We start from the raw sequence: 18,764 nt of genomic DNA on the forward strand, positions 1-18,764 counted from the left end.
GGCCATCTGAACAAAATCTCTGCCGTTACTTACAATTCATCTATTAAAAATGTTCATGAGATCTATTCAAATGTGCTGGTGAGGGTTCTTTTCATTTCTTACAACCATTCCATTGCAAGGCTATTTCTCCATTCCTGTCAGAAGAACCAGAGAGAAGCTTGAGGGTTGGTACTTCAAAATGGATTTCTCAATAAACACCCATCTCACCTTAATACTGTCCAATATTTTTTTTATTAGCCGCACTTAAGCTTGTAGACCAGTGGCACAAATCCTGAACGATCACAAAGGGTCTCCTTGGAGCCACAATGATATTAAAAACAAAGAGAGTTAAAATGCAGTTATGAAAATAAGAGGGGATTAACAAGGAGGTTTTAGAACATGATTGTGATTATTCTTCCCTGGAATAAAACTTTAGGATGCTTTGGATTGTCTCCCCTTCTTCCGGATTTGTGCTGGAGCTTCCTTGGTCTAGGAAAAGAAAAGACAAGACATGAACGCCGAGCCAGGCCAAGCAATTTGCTCCCCTTCTGTAACCTATCTGTGGAGACCTGAACCTCTGCCGACAATAATGTCATCCAAATTGCAGTATCAACATGACAGAGGCAAACCGTCCACAGCAAACATCAGGAAAGGAAATCCAGGATCTGTCCCAGGAAACATATATCCATCGTGCAAGTGCAGCACATTTGACTATATTTGTGTGAGATGCTTTGTAAAGAGCCACAGAGCTATGGCCAATAATGATGGCCTTGCTCAGAACCAGATAAAGAGACATTACCTGTATCTGCCCATGCCTGTCTAAATGCTAGCAATAGCATTTAGACTGACACACTGCTCCACAGTGCTTTACAGCCCTCTCTCAGGGGTTTACAGCGTCAGCATATTGCCCTCAACAATCTGGGTCCTCATTTAACTGATCTTGGAAGCAATGGAAGGTTGAGTCAACTTTGAGCCGGACAGGATCAAACTCTTGGCTGTGGGCATAGTTAGCCTGCAATACTAACCTCTGTGCCACCAGTGCTTATGGTATTTCTGCTCTAATGAAGGAGAAGATTTGTAGCTCAGGGTTGAACTGTGAGGTCCTTGGTGGTTGCTGAGCTTGGTTATTTTCTTGCAGATGTTTCATTACCCAAACTAGATAGCATCAACAGTGCTAGGCTAGCACTGATGATGTTACTTAGTTTGGGCAATGAAACGTCTGCAAGAAGACCAAGGACCACCCTTGTTTCCGCTCTGCCTGGAAGGAAGTTGGTCCATGGGGTCCGACTGCTGATAATCTAGGAGTCATGGATTCAGGAGGACAGAGGAGAAGGCATGTCCTCATCTTTTGACCATTACATGTTCACTTACGCCAACAAGGAAGTGGACAGTTAAGAGTGAGAGTTTCAAAACTTTGCAAGGAAAAGCGCTTTGCACTCTCCTGCCTCCCAAAGTTAGACTATGCCTTGGTGCGATGCCATGATCCCTGGGACAGGGTGCCAAAGAAACTGCTCTTTGTAATGTTTCAGGCTTTCAAAGCATTTCAACTCCTGAGAGAGAATCCAAGAGAATCAGCAGTTGGCTTAGCCTGCTGTCAGGGTGTCTGCTTGGTTTGCTCAGTGGAGACCATTGCTTCAGGCAAGCTTGGCGTAGTATTAACTGTGAGATTCCCTCCATCTCTAAGGCACTCTTATTACAGATTTATTCCTTCCAAAGCTGGCAAAACAATCTCAGCCACAGCCGGTCCAGATTAGGGGTGTCACTTCTGTGATAAGGACATATTCTGTAGGCTGCCGACTTCTTACTGATAGGCTGAAATCAATATATGTGACTCTGAAAATCCCTTCTGCAGGTTACCAGTAGGGTGGTCCCAAGGAAGTGTCAAGTGAGTGAGATCAAAATAGTGCATTTCTGAGGAGTTTTAGCGATCCCAAGGAGCAAGATGGATGTCTGGAACCTTAAAAGATGCCGAAGGCTTGAGAAACCATGCTCAACGGTTCTTGGCCTTCCCTTCCCTGGAGGATGCGCTTGACATGTCACCTCCAAAGGGTACCCTGCTTTGTATATTAGCCATCAGCACAAGCCATCTTCAAACCTGCATTTCTGTAACTGCAGGCCTGTGGTAAAAGAACATCTGTGTCTGGAAGTGAGTGACTGCAACAGACAAAAGGAGCCCTGGTGGCGTGTTGTGGCACATTCTGCTTGCTGCCAGGAGTTCGATCCTGACTGGCTCAAGGTTGACTCAGCCTTCCATCTTTCCGATGTAGGTAAAATGAGGATCCAGATTATTGGGGGCCATATGCTGACACTGTAAACCTTCCAGAGAGTGCTGAAGAGAGTGCATGGAGCGGTATATAAGTCTAAGTGCTGTTGCTATTACTAAAAGCACTATGCCAGTGGTTCTCAACCTGTGGGTCGGGACCCCATTTGGAGTCGAACGACCATTTCACGGGGGTCGCCAAACAACGCAGTCCGCCATTTTTTTCCCCCTTTTCCTTAGCTGTGCTACTCCCTTTTATTCTATTGGCTTTTGAAAGCCAATAGAATAGACTCTCTTGAACAGAGTCTAATTCTATTGGCTTTCAAAAGCCAATAGGAATTGTCCAGGCTGTCTCTGCCCTGCTGAGCCCGCCAAAAGTCCCATTCTGCAAACGGTGCTGTACCAGCTGAGTAGTCCTCGACTTACGACCGGTTGAGTAGTCCTCGACTTACGACCGGTTGGGGGGATCGAGGCATTAAAAAGGTTGAGAACCACTGCACTATGGCAAGGCTCCATAACTGAGGTGAGATCAGAACTCCCCTCTCCCCATTCAAAGCCTAGCACTGGCATGCCACAGTTGAAAGGAGCTGCATGGATCTCAAAACACTATTCTACTTACAAAGACTGTTGGCTTGGGTGCAAATGTGTTTCCATCCTCGTGTGGGAAATGGAACTGAACTGATGGATTCGAGAGAGATTTTTCCGGCGAAGTTTTCCTCTGTTTCTGAGGCAAGTTGTCCCCTTGAGGTTGACCACGCAGTGTAAGCAGCATCTCCTTCATCGCAGCGAGTTCCTAAAGAAAGCAAAGCACAGGATCAAATTGCTGGATGTGAAATAGAGACATCCTCCTGACAGCTAATTTGGGCCTGCAACCAGAGGCACCGTGGTCAATGAGAGTGGCTACTTTTCCCTTCTGGACTCTTTATTTATTTGAAGCCACCTCATCACGGAAGCAAAAAGGAAACGGCAAGGAAGATTTTCATCCTTGAAAAAAGCAAAATAATTTGTACCTTGCGGTCTCCAATATCAGTTCTGAAAAAAACAACACAAATTTTTCTCCCCCCCCCAAAAAATAAGTTAACCAAACCCTTTAGATGCAAGAACACTACTGGGCGATTATGATATTGGTCCACTTCACATCAGCCTGGGAAGCCAAGAGGTGTTTTCAGTACTGTCGCCTAAACTTACTGTAAAAGTCTGAAGACTGCAAGCCAAGAGCTCTCTGTTATAGCAAAATATAATTGAAGAACATATTTTTTAACTTCAGTGTGACTATCACATGATTTGCATCGTGCTACGGTTTTAATAATGAACAAGTCCCAGAAGAAGGAAACAACAATTCTTTATCTATTTCTGCTTAGAAGCAGTTCCAGGCTGGAAGGCAAGCTGCGTTCTCTTGCTTTCCTATAGCAGTATGAAACTGACTCCGTTAATGCCCAATATTGCTGCAGGAATTTCCTGGGCTGCTCTCCCAATCTTGCAGCGCTCAGCACCACGTGCACCCTTCTTATTGCTCCACCGTTTAATATTGCAGCTATTTGCATAATCCAACCACGGGCACCGACATGTCAAAACCGGTTGGCTGCAGAGCAGCTGTTTCCGAAGGCTGCACAACTGATACCAACATGTTGCTGAACGTTGTAAACTCGGGAAAGACGTTGCCAAAGCAATGCATAGACGAGATTTCTTGATGGAAATAACTTGGACCCTTTTATGACAGGCACATGCTTCGTCCTTAGCAGACCATCATCACGGTCCAACCATACCTACTATTTGTAAGCCAGGGAAATTGGAGACCTTTCAAATACCTTTTTGGACTGGGACGCGAGCAATGCTTCCACGCTAGCCAAATATGTCATGAAAATAATTTTGCTGAATCCTCTATTGATCAAAGACGTGGTGACACTTCTCGCCCCCCCCCCCCCCCCGCAAACAACTCTCCAAAACAACATCAAGCAATTCATGCAGATAAAGAGTTGTGTTACAGAGATGTTATTTGGCCCTCCTATCTCCTGGAGGGAAGCCAGCCCCAGGCAGAGAGGAAAACAATGGCCTATCAGAGAATCAGGGCAAACTTCCCAGCTCTTTGGAAACCAGTAGAGTTTTGTGTGATGAGAGATATCAAGAATCTGATGATTTTCCTCTCTTCTTTTAGGTTCTTTTTTATAAAAATATTGAAGACTGTCATCCAGTCTTGCACCAAACTTTTTAAGAATGCGCTGCCTATGTCTATGTGCTCCAGCCTATGTCTGTTAATTTTGATTCTAATGACAGTTGGGTTATGGAGCTGAATCACTTGAACTGGGTGTTTGTCGTTAGCACCTTGTTACTTACACCGAAGGTGATGGATTGGGACATAAAATGGAGAAAGAAAACAAGCCCACTGGTGACATACACATCACACATAACAAAGAACATTGTATGAAAAAGAGATCTCCTGTAAGAAATAATAAATACTGTGTAAAGCAAAGCACCATCCCCACCATCAAGACTCAAGCAGCTCAACTGTGAGGTTAATCAATATCTGTATGGTTTAAGAAACCATATTAAAGACTTAAAATCAATCAATCAAAAAAAAAGCAAGCAAGCTTCTCAATTAAGTTTAATTTAGCTATTTCAAATAGTGTTTTTAAAAATCTCCCTTGTTAACTCACAACTTCTAGTAGAACACCGAGAATGAAATAACTGAGCACTTCCCTCCGCCCCCCCCCCAAGAATACTGCAATTTGATAGCAGATCTATGTCTTCTTTATTTTTGCCTAGAGATTTACTTGATTATCCTAACCTTTCCGGACAAAATCTGCATGAATGATTGGATTAAATTCCATTCTACTGATCCTAATAGGCTTTACTGAAGCCTTATCTGGTATAAATCTTGTGAGAGGGAAATATTATTGCTAAGGTTTGAACTATATATTATTGATAAGATCCTGCAATGGGTTTAACTGAGAACTTTAGTTGAAAAAAAGATTTGTCTGTTGATTATTCCTAAGGCTAGGCCAGGAGTAGGCAACCTTGGCTCTTTTATGACTCGTGGACTTCAACTCCCAGAATTCCTGAACCACCCATGCTGAGGGGAAAGGGAGAGGTTTCCAAGCTGAGCCATGCTGGCACAAGAATTCTGGGAGTTGAAGTCCACGAGTCATAAAGCGGCCTAGGCCTAGGCCAGAGGTAGGCAACCTTGGCTCTTTTATGACTCGAGGACTTCAACTCCCAGAATTCCTGAGCCAGCCATGCTGAGGGGAAAGGGAGAGGTTGCCATGCTGAGCCATGCTGGCTCAAGAATTCTGGGAGTTGAAGTCCACGAGTCATAAAAGAGCCAAGGTTGCCTACCCCTGGGCTAGGCTTATGAAACTATCTTTTCATTTCATGAAGAAAACGAGAGAGAGAACACAAAAGACGAAGAAGAAAGATCTGATCCATAACTGTAAAGTAGTTTCTTATGAATGGAGTAAACATGGCAGCCTAAGAAAGTCAGTTCAAAATCCAGATACAGCCATACAGCAAAGCTTCTCTTATTTGAAAAGTAGCTCAGGCATCTACGGTTGACGAGTTCACTTGGGAGGAAAAAAAAAAATGCCTTTCAGTCTTTACTATAAATTGCAAACAATTCATGGGTTTAAAGATGCAAGCCAGCACTTTGACCTGGATACAGAAAGACACTAGAAGCTCAGGAAACAATTGCAGTAATTGAATCATCAAGTGATGACATGCTCCCGACGACCTGCCAGAAGTCTTTTTTTTCCTTCTTCCTTCTAGAGCAGTGTTTCTCAACCTTGACAATTTTAAGGCATGTGGACTTCAACTCCCAGAATTCCACAGCCAGCAATGCTGGCTGTGGAATTCTGGGAGTTGAAGTCCACATGCCTTAAAATTGTCAAGGTTGAGAAACACTGTTCTAGAGGTTTTTCCACAGCAATCCACGAAGGCGGTAGTGCAGGAGTCATCCAACTGTGATTTAACTATGGTGGGTGTCACCACAGTCACATCTGACATCTTTGGGAATGAATATGGCTTACAAATCAAGTTAAAAGGGTGAAACCCAGTGGTGGGATTCAACCAGTTCGCACCAGTTTGGCAGAACCGGTATCTAATTTTTTGTTGCCCAGGCCCAGAAATGGACCTACGGAAGCGGCATCCACACAGAGAACCGGTTGTTCACATATCTGAATCCCACCACTGGTGAAACCAATCTTGCTTTCAGTCACTGCCTCTAAAGCCAATATGCCTCCTGGAGCTTCAAGCAATGCTATGTGGGGATGATGGTGGCTGCAGACTGACACACAGCAGAGGTATCTGCATGAAAAGGTTGCCAGAGGCCACTGACTGCCGTAAGACTAGATTCTTTAATTGTCCTCTTGGAAAGGACAGCACAAAAACAATAGAACGATATCTAGCCAATGTTGGCAAGAGCCTTCAAGAGGCCATGACTGATGGGACCGACAGTTGCTGAGAGTTCCTACGGAACCTGGAGGCATTATGAAGAAATGACACTTTTCAGCCATCCTGCGGTTATTCTGCATTACAAAATGTTTGGTTTTGGTTAGATACAGGGCTATTTGAGTTTAGAGACTGTCAGCCCAGGAATGAAAAAAGAAGAAGAAGAAAGGACAACTCAGATTGAGTGCATTCAGATCCAGGAGCAATGCATCAGTTGGATCAAGGCTCAGAGCCCAATGTAACTTAGAAAAAAGAATTAAGATGTAGAAGAAACACAATTTGTAGACTTATGAAGCAGCCTGAACAGTAAAAATGGCTTTGATCTTCCTTCCTTCCTTCCTTCCTTCCTTCCTTCCTTCCTTCCTTCCTTCCTTCCTTCCTTCCTTCCTTCCTTCCTTCCTTCCTTCCTCTATCTGTAATCTGCTCAGTATTTTCTATTACAGCATTATTTTTGGAAGTCTACACATTTTATAGACAAAATTAAGTGCCTTGTTCTATAGGTTGAGTGAGAGCAGAGATCCTATTGCACCATTTTCAGAAAGGGTAGACAATCTTGGTCTGATCGAATAGGCACGTTTTAACATGGGATGCTTTAATATTTTTAGTGCTGTGATTGGGAGACCAAAAGACATAAACTAAATTCTTAAAGCAATGGAGGCTTATCAGGACAAACTGCCAGAGGGCAAAATGCTTCTACAAATGAAAAGGCCAGACCTACTCCTTAGGGACAATATACCTACAGCAATAGAGCTGAAAGAGTCACAGTAATAAACAAATCAGTAAACAAATCAGTAAATAAATCCAAGTAGTTCGATGATCTTTCCAGCCTTTTTCATAAAACACACATCTCAAATAGACAAAAAAAAAAAAAAAATGCAGCTTGGCTTTCTTCAAAAATGCCGTTCTTATAATGTAATTTCCACTTCAATCATGCAAGCCAAACAATACAACAAATTTTGCCCATACTTCATAGAGCTGTACCCTTATAAATCAAAATGTGAGGCGCTTGCAATGCTTTTCTATAAATTTGCATTACAATAAACCCTGATGATGATTGTAGCATATGCAAATTGAGTTTCCCCGAAAACAGAATTATGTTCAGTGTGTGTTTATTTCATATAATACAATGAATGCAAATGTGTGGGGGAGGTTTTTTTGGGGGGGAGGTTTATTCTGAAGGAACCAGGAAATTATTCAAAGCTGTCACTTTCCATCCAGAAAACGTGTGCAAGAATGAGTCTATTTGTTGAGGGTTCCAAGTGTTAAAAATTCTATTGCTTTCTATACAATGTTTATGTTCAAAACTAACCAACATTCTGTAGATAAAAAAAAAATAACAAAAAAAGGAAAATGCTGATAAAGCAAGACAGGAGAAAACCTAAATGGCTTGGCAATCACCTAGCAGTGTAATTGGGGCTTGCTGGAGGTGAGAATAGCCCCCCTCCGGGGAGGGTTTACTTGTGGTACAAAAAAATGTCCCTGTAATCTTGGGATGGGGGTTGCCCATACCGGAACATTAATAGTAACCAGAAACCTGGAATGTTCACGTACCGAAGCAAAAACGATAACTACATTGCGGCATAGCTGAACGTTGAAAAGAACTAAGCCTTATTTATCAGCAATTTTGTTTCTACAGGACTGAAACAGGCTTGAATACATACATAAGCAAAAAGATGACTTTCTTAAGCGCAGAGGTACACATACAGAAAGAGAAGAGGGAGGGAGAAACTTACTTAGTTGAACTCAGAAAGCCATTCCTCCAAGTTAGATAAATAGAAGTATTAATGTAAGAGAAAATTAATCTTATTGTATATAATACAGATAGGGAAATTTGGAGAGAGGAGTTGCTCGGACATTACCCCTGAATTGTATCTGAAGAGGGATGAGAGGGAAGAAAGGAGAGGAGAGAGAAAAGAGTGAAGGAGGGGAGAAGGAAGTAGGAAGGTTGGAGGAGAAGAGGGAGGGGGAGAGTGCTGAAGGAAAGAGGAGAGGAAGAAGAGGGAAGTAGGGAAGAGAAGAAAGGGAGAAAGAAGGTAGAGGAGGAGGAGTGTGGATACAGTGAAGGGGGAAACGGGCGACCAACACCAAAAGTCATGTGTATGTATTTATTTCATTTTATCAAAAGTATCTTATATATGAATGTAAAAAGAATGTATGTTAACATCTGATAAATATCACGGTATATGTATGGGGGACAGTTTGGAAAAATAAAAGATTATTTAAAAAAAAAGAAAAAAAGAAAGCCATTTCTCCAATCTTTTCTTCTTTTCCATAGAAATAAATTTTCGGTCCAAGCCAAAGCCAATCATCAAACTGCAATTGTTTAAGAGGCGGTGCAGAGAAAGCATAGGGATGATAGGAAAACAGAACACGGCATATCCAGGAGGCAGAAAGACAGAGAAGTCACCCAAGTAGAGTCAAGAGACAGCCTGGAATTGGAGAGATGAAGTCAGAAAGGCTGAAAATGAATCATGCTTGGTGGAAAATGAGCTTCTGTGAAGATATTTAGAAGAAAAACAGTGAAGATGGCCATCTGCCAGACACCGGTCAATTAAAGACAGAATGGGGTTCCAAGGCAATAGTGAACAACAGGCAGGGTGGAACTACAGATTGATAAACATATAGTCAAGGAATATCTCTATCTAAATTATTTCAAAATCATGGGGTCCTTGCTGTTCTCTGAGCTTGGTGATTTTCTTGGTTTCATTAACAAACTAGGCAACATCAGCAATGCAAAATCCCAATGTCACCTGATCTTCATCCTCAGTAACTTACGGAACTTGAGCTCTGGCATCTACATATTTTGTTTAAGAAATCTTGGAGAATGGGAGAACAATCTCTGTCCCTGTCTTCCAAAGGAATAAAGATCAGGTTATTACAGTTCAGCCATCCATCATGGGAAGATTCTAGAGCAGATCAGAAAGTGGTTGATCTCCAAGCACCCAGAAGACACGTGGATTTTTCAAGAACAGTGTTTCCCAGACTAATTTTTTATCTTCTCTGATTGGCGGATTGGCTTCTCAAGTAAACTGTAGGCATGTTGAAAATGTAAAAAAAAAAAAAAGTTAAGATTTCAAGGAAGAATTTATATATAGTACTCCATGATACTCTGATTAGCAATTAAGTGGAGATCCAGGTGCCCCACTGAAGATTGTACTCAGATCACGTTCCTCAATGAAGTCTTACTAGCAGGAATAAGTTAATAGGTTAGGTGCCACAAGATTAAATTCTATCCATGATTTGCATTAATAATTTGCACAAGGAAGTAGAGAGAATGCTTATCAAAACTGCAGATCTGAGGAATATGGTATAGTACCAAAAGGAAGACAGAAACAAAATCCAAAATGATCTAGATAAGAGTGGAGAAATTGGATGAGAATTACAGAATGAAATTTCACAGAGATAAATGCAAGATGATATATAGGTAGTCCTCAACTTACAACCACAACTGAACCCAAAATTTATGTTGCTAAGTGAAAAATTTGTTAAGTGAGTTTTGCTTCTGGAAGCATTCAGGGATATCCTTTCCAAAGCAGGGGAAACTACCATGTGACTTTGTTTTGTACGGTCTGACTGTCAAGAGTGAAATTTTGGCAGCTACGTGCTCTTTGTTTTCATTTTGCCATTAGACTAGGGGGCGGGGGGGGGAGATGATACTTTTGACTGAGTTACTTAGAGAAACAAACCTCTCCAGGTCTTCGGAAGTTTGCTGAGAGAAGGCCGTCTGGGAAACTTTCAAGGACATTCTAGCACTGACATGTTAAATACAAGGCCCGGGGCCTGGATGCGGCCCGCAAAGTGGTTTCATGTGGCCCGCGAAGCCATCCTGGAAACAGTGAGGGAACGGCCCCCACTGCCTTAGCCCTGGCCGGCTGGGAGCCAATGTACAATTTTGTGGTGGCCATCTATGCTGAAACACATTCAGTCCTAGCTCCACAAGGCTGTCTGGAAACAGCGAAGAACCAGCCCCTGCCGCGTTGGCCCCATCCCCTGGATGCATTGCTGGGGAGGTGTCACCCTTTGTGAGGAATGAAGAAATGCACCATGCCTTGGCGCTTGCCCCGGTCCCACCCCCTTCTGCTAGAGATCCTCAGATCTGTCCCACTCCTGCCCAGGCCCCCACAGGCACCCTTGATGCGAACGATGTAGAGCTGGCCATGCCCACCCAGTAGGCCACACCTACTCCATCCACGCCCACCCAGTACGCCGCACCCACCCTGGCCACACACCCCAGCCACCCCCCCTGAGGCCAACTGCAATGCTGATGCAGCCCTCAATGAAACTGAGTTTGACACCCCTGTTCTAGCAGGTGTGAAGAAGGTAGCAGAGGGTTCTCATAACAAAGAGAATTTGTTTACATGAGCTACGTGGACATCTGGGGGGTTTGGCTGGGAATATCATTGTTATGTGCTATGGTTAGATGCCTTGGGATTTTAGAGTTAGTTTTCCTTCGCTTATACCATGCCATGTGTTCAATAAACCAGTTAAGTTTTTCAGAAATAAAAGGGATCCTGAAGTTTATTAGGATATCTGAGCTGGAGGTTGACACTGACCTGGCCTCTAGTCCAGTATCGAGTCTGGTCACTGCAGATTACAAAAGATTCAGTCAAAGTGGGATAGATTAAGAAGAAGAACGGAAATGCTTAGGCACGTTATTTAGCCTTTGGAAAAACTGGCCGAAGGAAGCCATAGCATCATTCTTCAACCTTTAGAAGGAGAACATACAGAAAAGTTTAATGAAGAGGAAATAGTTGCCCGGAAAGTTATCGCAAGGCAGATAGACAGGTAGATCCCTTTCGTTTCGTATGTAAATATATTTAAGCTGAATTGTAATCCATTCTGGGCAAACAAAGTAGAAGAAATCTGCCAAGTCTTTTGAGCCAAGGGATGATTTCCTGCATAGCCAGGTGAGTTTAAATACAGAACTGCTTTTATGGGCAGAAGGCAGTCAAGGGCTGAGAGCCTAAATCAGAAGATAAAGCTTAAAAGTTGGTTTAATTTGTATTTTTGTGCAAAGACGCCTTTATCCACACTGTGCACCATTTTTGATATTCCCACTCTTGAGCTGGTCTGCCCTCAGGGAATCTCAACTACCCCAGATGGGGGGTGGCATCAATAAAACCAAGACTCTCCATCCCAGAGGTTCCCCAAAGAGCTTCTGAAGTTTCTCCGCCTTTCCTAGCCCTTAGATCCGACCTGCCTCCCACTCTGAAGCCCCCAAACAGAGATTCCCTTGGTCTAGTTCAGTGGTTCTCAACCTGTGGGTTGCGACACCTTTGGGGGTTGAACGACCCTTTCACAGGGGTCACCTAAGACCATCGGGAAACACATATTAGGAACCGAGACACCGCTCTTCTATCCGTCTCCGCACAGCTTCAAGCTGCGGGCCGTTGCAGCGCCAGATTCGTTTCCGTCGAGCATCTCCTAAGGGAGGCTGCGCTGCTTTGCAGCCCTTTCCACGGAGGAGGCTGAACTAAGCTCTGCCAGCGCTGTCGCCCTCTTGGCTCTCTCTCTCTCCCTGCCTGGGTGCTTCTCCAACCAGGCTGGGTGGAGCCGGCGGAGCGGCCTTCATGCCCCCCCTCCCTGGCCAGCTGGAGCTGGGCAGGTCGGCGACTTTTGGAAGTGAGGCAAGGACAGGCGAGGCGTGCTGAGCCCTGGGCGCGGAGGGTGAGTGGGAGGTGTCGGTGCGCGCTTGGAGAGTCCTTAGGGTTGGGGGTCACCACAACATGAGGAACTGTATTAAAGGGTCGCGGCATTAGGAAGATTGAGAACCACTGGTCTAGTTACTGCTTCTCCATCTTTCAGGGCTGCTGCAATCATCAGCCCCTGAAGGGGAAGAAAGAGCTCTGCAAATGCCTGAAATTTCCTCCCTGGAGGCTGACAAAGAACTGGAGTAACTACAGGAACACAAGCCCCCAGGGAAGTGGAAGGGACACAGGGGAAAAGACTGTCAGATCTGAATTTCTCCATCTGCAACAAGCCCAAGGTGACCAAATTAATGAGGTGGGGCGAGATCTGTCATGCACAGTTCTCTCATTCATCAATGTAAATTATATAAGAATATCAAAAGCATGACCTGCTACTTTGTTCCTCCTATGCTATGGAGCAAACATCTGGGATTGAGGTCAAGTTGACCCAAATCAGTTCCAATTCTTGGGGTTATTTTTTGTTTGATTTGTGGTTGTGAAAGGGCGTTAACGTAAAAAGTTAAGATTGGCTTTTGGCAGTTCAAGGGTTCAGCCACGCAGGGCAGAAATCTGAAGTCTCTTAATTCCTTTGAAAAATCCATGGACCAACGTACACTTAAAAAAAAAAAAGTTTTAGCTTTTCCAGTACATTTAGAAATAAGGGTTAAATCAGGGCAACCTTGGCAACTTTATGACTTGTGGACTTCAACTCCCAGAATTCCTCAGCCAGCAAAGGTTGGAGACCCCTGGGTTAAATTAAAGGACTAAATTACAAATTCACAACCTAACTGGTATAATAAAATTCAGTCCCATCAAACAGAACACACAGAATAACAGAGTTGGAAGGGACCTTGAAGGTCTTCCAGTCCAACCCCTGCGGTCCTATACCATTCTGGAACAAATGGCTATCCAATTTCTTCTTAAACACCTCCAGAGATGGAGCATCCACAACTTCTGAAGGCAAGCCGTTCAATGGGTTAATTGTTCTCACTGTTAGGAAATTTCTCCTCCGTTCTTGGCTGGTTCTCTCCTTGACTAGTCTCCATCGTTTCTTGCCCAGCTTTCAGGTGCTTTGGAAACTAAGTTGACCCCCTCTTCCTTGTGGCAGCCCCTCAGATACTGGAATACTGCTATCAATTCACTTTAATTGCAATCTGACTTTAATGCCATTATAATGAAACCCTGAAAAGCAACGAATGAAAGTGGAGACCAATTGTTTACCACCAGGGCACCTTTCACCCTTCAAGCAGGGCCAGTGTTGGGAATTCTGGGAGTGGACCTCTCCATTTCCGAAGGCCCCCAACTTGCGAAGCCCACGAACCAGTGAAAATGGCAGCCGGCCGAGACAGGCCTGAACAGTGGGAGGAATTTCACAAGTACCTGGGCTGATAATCACTTCCTGTTCCAGACTCCTTCTACCGTTCGGCCTGTAAAAAAACTGCCTAAGGAAACACTTTTGTGGGTGTGGTGTGGGAGAGGTAGAGAAGCGACAAACGGAAGCCTCAAAGCCCTTTCTGCAAATGCAGCACTGTAGTTTCCAGTCATAGCCAGCAAAATTAGTCCAGAGAAAAGAAGGACTAGGGCAGGGGTAGCAACCTTGGCTCTTTTATGACTCGTGGACTTCAACTCCCAGAATTCCTGAGCCAGCCATGCTGAGGGGAAAGAGAGAGGTTTCCAAGCTGAGCCATGCTGGCTCAGGAATTCTGGGAATTGAAGTCCACGAGTCATAAAGCAGCCTAGGCCTAGGTCAGAGGTAGGCAACCTTGGCTCTTTTATGACTCGTGGACTTCAACTCCCAGAATTCCTGAGCCAGCCATGCTGAGGAGAAAGGGAGAGGTTTCCAAGCTGAGCTATGCTGGCTCAGGAATTCTGGGAGTTGAAGTCCACGAGTCATAAAGCGGCTTAGGCCTAGGCCAGGGGTAGGCAACCTTGGCTCTTTTATGACTCGTGGACTTCAACTCCCAGAATTCCTGAGCCAGCCATGCTGAGGGGAAAGGGAGAAGTTTCCAAGCTGAGCTATGCTGGCTCAGGAATTCTGGGAGCTGAAGTCCACGAGTCATAAAAGAGTCAGGGTTGCCTACCCCTGGACTAGGGGGTCATGATAGCAGTCTTCCAGTATTTTGAGGCTGCCACAAAGAGGAGGGGGTCAATTTATTCTCCAAAGTACCAGAGGGCAGGACAAGAAACAATGGATGGAAACTAATCAAGGACAGAAGCAACCTGGAATTAAGGAGAAATTTCCAAACAGTGAGGACAATTAACCAGTGGAACAGCTTCCTTTCAGACATTATGGGTGCTCCATCACTGGAGGCTTTCAAAAAGAGACTGGACAGCCACTTGTCTGAAATGGTATAGGATCTCCTGCTTGAGCTGGTCCCTTCCAGCTCTATTCTGATTCTAAAACCCTGTTAGATGGTTCAGAAGGGAAAATCTTGTCTCAACCCTTGCAAGCGCTGAGGTTGCAAAGTCATTGGGAAACAAAATCCAACCCATTAAGCCAACAATCCCTCTCTCCTCCCAAATAGTTATACAGCCTAACTGCTTTCCAGGATGATGCGGCTCCTGTTGTTGAAACTTCCTGTTAGTTTCTCAATTAGGAGAGGACCACTCTGTGTGGGCTGGAAAAGTGGCAGCAAAGTGCTAGGGTTTTCTAACTTACCACCATTTCTTTAGGGACTGTCAAAGTTGCAACGGTGCTGAAAAAAAAGTGACTTACGGGCTGTTTTCACACTTATCACCACTGCACCATCTCCATGTTCACACAATCAAAATTTGGACGCTTGGCAACTGGCACGTTATCGACTGGAGGCTAAAACATATAAGGAACAGTTGCTGGAATTGGGTATGTCTAGTTTAAGGAAGAAAAGGACGAGGGGGGACATGATAGCAGTGTTCCAGTATCTCAGGGGCTGCCCCAAAGAAGAGGGAGTCAAGCTATTCTCCAAAGTGCCTGAAGGCAGGACAAGAAGCAATGGATGGAAACTAATCAAAGAGAGAAACAACCTAGAACTAAAGAGAAATTTCCTGACAGTTAGAACAATTAACCAGTGGAACAACCTGCCTCCAGAAGCAATGAATGCTCCAACACTGGAAGTCTTTAAGAAGAGACTGGAAAGCCATTTGTCTGAAATAGTACTTACTTCTTCTTCTTCTTCTTCTTCTTCTTCTTCTTCTTCTTCTTCTTCTTCTTCTTCTTCTTCTTCTTCTTCTTCTTCTTCTTCTTCTTCTTCTTCTTCTTCTTCTTCTTCTTCTTCTTCTTCTTCTTCTTCTTCTTCTTCTTCTTCTTCTTCTTCTTCTTCCTCCTCCTCCTCCTCCTCCTCCTCCTCCTCCTCATTATTATTATTATTATTATTATTATTATTATTATTATTATTAATGATGGTCGCAGCATCCTGAGGGTCGCGCGATCCCCTCTTGCAACCTTCAGACAAGCAAAGTCAATGGGGAAGCCGGATTCACTTAGGAACAGTGTGACTAACTTAACAACTTGCAGGGATTCACTTCACAACTGTGGCAAGAAAAGGTCGTAAAATCGGGCAAAACTCACTTAGCAACTGTCTCGCTTAGCAACATAAATTTTGGGCTCAATTGTGGTCGTGAGCTGAGGACTCAACTGGAGCTGGCAATTCGAGCTTTGTAACCCAGGCAAGGTAAGCTCCTGCCTCTTTGAGTTTCTACTGCAGTATTTGAAAGGCAGGCAGGAAAAAAAGCGTGGCTGCTTTAAGGGGTTGCAAAGAGATGCCCCATTTGTGTTCTTGGGAGCTGTTGACTATTGGAAAGCTGGATCTGTAGAACTGTAACACCTCAGAAGTAGAAGAACGGCATTAATAGAGGAAACTGATTTGGAGAGCATCTCCTGTGTCAAGTTAATAATTGCAGTAATTTTCTCTTCCCAAAAGAAGCCCTTTACAAAATAGGTGCGGAAAAGGGTTTTCAGGGGGAGAAAAAAAATCCATTTAGTAAATGTGACATAGGCAAAACCAACGTTAGTAATGATTCAGAGGCTAAATTTGGAAAACACTTGTAGAAGTTACAAATACCTGCAGGTGCTTACCTGTACAGAAAATTCCAAAATCTTATGTTTATTTTATTAATACAAAGTTAACTAGCTTTGAAACATTTTGCCTTGAGAAGCAATTATTTTGCAGGAATAAATGAGTTTTCCATTAATGGTATGTGACACCATATATTAAGGGCATAATACAGAGATATAACCCAACAGAGATATTATACTTTAGTGCATACATTATGCTATAGTGCAGGAGTTCCCAACCGGGGGTGCAGGGGTAGGCAACCTTGGCTCTTTTATGACTCGTGGACTTCAACTCCCAGAATTCCTGAGCCAACATGGCTCAGCTTGGAAACCTCTCCCTTTCCCCTCAGCATGGCTGGCTCAGGAATTCTGGGAGTTGAAGTCCACGAGTCATAAAAGAGACAAGGTTGTCTACCCCTGTCCTAAGGGGTATAAGATGATATTCCAGGGGATGCAAAAACTTGGGTTTTCAAAATTATAGTGTATATCAGGTAAGTCAAACTCACGACGTCACGCAACGTATCACGACTTTCCCCCCATTGCCGGTAATGGGGTGGGTGCGGTTTCGATGTGATGCATCCGGCTCGTGGGCCGGCATTTTGACATGCCTGGTGTATATGCGTAATTCGTTGCTGTTATTTCAAAACTTTGTAAGGGGTGCAAGAATATATCAGAAGCATTCTAGGGTTGCAGGGTATAGAAAAGGTTGGGAGCCGCTGCTATAGTGCATATATAACAACATAATTATTCATTACACACCCAAGGCAATGGCATCCAATAAATGTATTGGGAAACAGTGATGGCACTAAATGGAAATTAAGGTATAAAGAATCCTTGAGATGAAATTCTTTGGAATTTAAAAGAGGTTTTCAGTTTAGCATCTGAAATTGCCAACAGTTAAAAGCTAGAATATACCTGGAAAATAGGATAAACAATGAAACACTGTAAAGCAGTGGTTGCCAACCTGTGGGTCGGGACCCCATTTGGGGTTGAACGACCATTTCACGGGGGTCGCCAAACAAGGCTGTCTGCCATTTTTCCCCCTTTTCTTTGGCCACGCCTCTGGCACCTGGTGATGTATAAATGGTTGGGGGTCACCACAACATGGGGAACTGTATTATGGGGTCGCGGCATTAGAAAGATTGAGAACCACTGCTGTAAAGGAAGAAATAAAACTAATTGTTGAAAGGCAATGCAGTAAAGTGTCAAATACTAACTTTGTAACATAGATGAAACTCATCCCTCCAAGTTCTACCCCTCAAACATGATGCAAGACAGAGGGGGAAATTATGGTGAGAGGAACAAGACATCAGAGAAGGGGTGGGTATCCTGTGGTCCTTCCAAAGGTTTTACACCACAGCATCCAACATTCCTCACCAATGATGGCCAGGATGCCTGGAACAGCTGAAATTGGTATTATGCTGTCAGAGACAAAATGGCTCCTTATCTCCTCTACTTCCATCCCCTCCTCCAGAAAATAGGCAGAGTCTGGTGTCTGCATGTCCTTCCTTTGGGTTCTGTCTGGACAGGTAGGGATGGTAAGGAGGGCTAGCCAGGGAGATTGGTGACCCCAGGTTGTAACCTAGCCATGGGATGCTGCTGGGATTAAGGAGGGTCTGCGGCTGATGGAAGCTGATGGCCATGAGATGCACTTAGAATGCAAATTTACAGTAGAGGAGTTGAGGCAGACATGAACAGCAGCCATTTGAGATGACTACAAGGAAAGACGTGGAAGAAATGCTTTTGGTGAGTATTTTAAAAATTATTTTTGAAAAGCAACCATGTTTTCCCAAAAATAAGACCCGGTCTTTGCTCCAAAAGAGGCACCAGGTCTTATTTTCAGGGGAATCTCTCTTTCACAATTTCACCTCGCTGCAGCGGCACCAACAGCCCTACCCAGCTGACCCATTTCTTCTGTGGCCACTTGCCGCTGCTCATGCGCATTGCCCCCCAGCCTCTGTTTCGCCGTCAGAGGCCTCCAGGAAAGGCCTCTGCAGCTTTAAAGGCACTGCTATGGAAGCCTGCTTGACACAAAAGGAAAGCCAGAGTTAGACTTAAAAAAATGGGATTTCTTTTATGTGATCTTTAATGGAAGAGCCTAGAACCTCATTTAATGGGCTAAGGAGATTTTAAAAGACATTAACTGATTTAACATTTAGGATTTAGACCTATAAAGGAAATAAAAAAACTAGTTACTAGAATAATAGTTTTGAATTATAATATAGAAGATGGATTGAGACGATAAAGGTTATTTTATTAGTAAGTGATGATATTAGGATGAGAAATAGAATATGATTGTGAAATAAAGTAAGAATTTATCTGAGTAAATAATAAGTGTATCTTAGATATGATTACTATTTTGCAA

At 43.7% G+C, this 18,764-nt stretch overlaps 1 protein-coding gene across 2 annotated transcripts in view; it reads right to left on the reverse strand.

Annotated features, from left to right (window-relative positions):
• Nucleotides 1-212: 212 nt before the first annotated feature.
• PIBF1 (progesterone immunomodulatory binding factor 1) overlaps nucleotides 213-18,764 on the reverse strand; it is a 99,549-nt gene continuing 80,997 nt past the window's right edge. For both annotated transcript variants that reach the window (XM_039369725.1, XM_039369724.1), the window contains 2 exons: nucleotides 2,859-3,032; nucleotides 213-468 (listed from right to left, as the gene is read on the reverse strand). In XM_039369725.1, coding sequence (XP_039225659.1) covers nucleotides 412-468; nucleotides 2,859-3,032 — 231 coding nt within the window. In that variant the 3' untranslated portion in view covers nucleotides 213-411. The remainder of the gene's footprint in view (nucleotides 469-2,858; nucleotides 3,033-18,764) is intronic.

Source organism: Crotalus tigris, unplaced genomic scaffold (genome assembly GCF_016545835.1).
Source record: "Crotalus tigris isolate CLP2741 ecotype Arizona unplaced genomic scaffold, ASM1654583v1 scf7180000021207.738513, whole genome shotgun sequence".
NCBI lineage: Eukaryota > Metazoa > Chordata > Lepidosauria > Squamata > Viperidae > Crotalus > Crotalus tigris.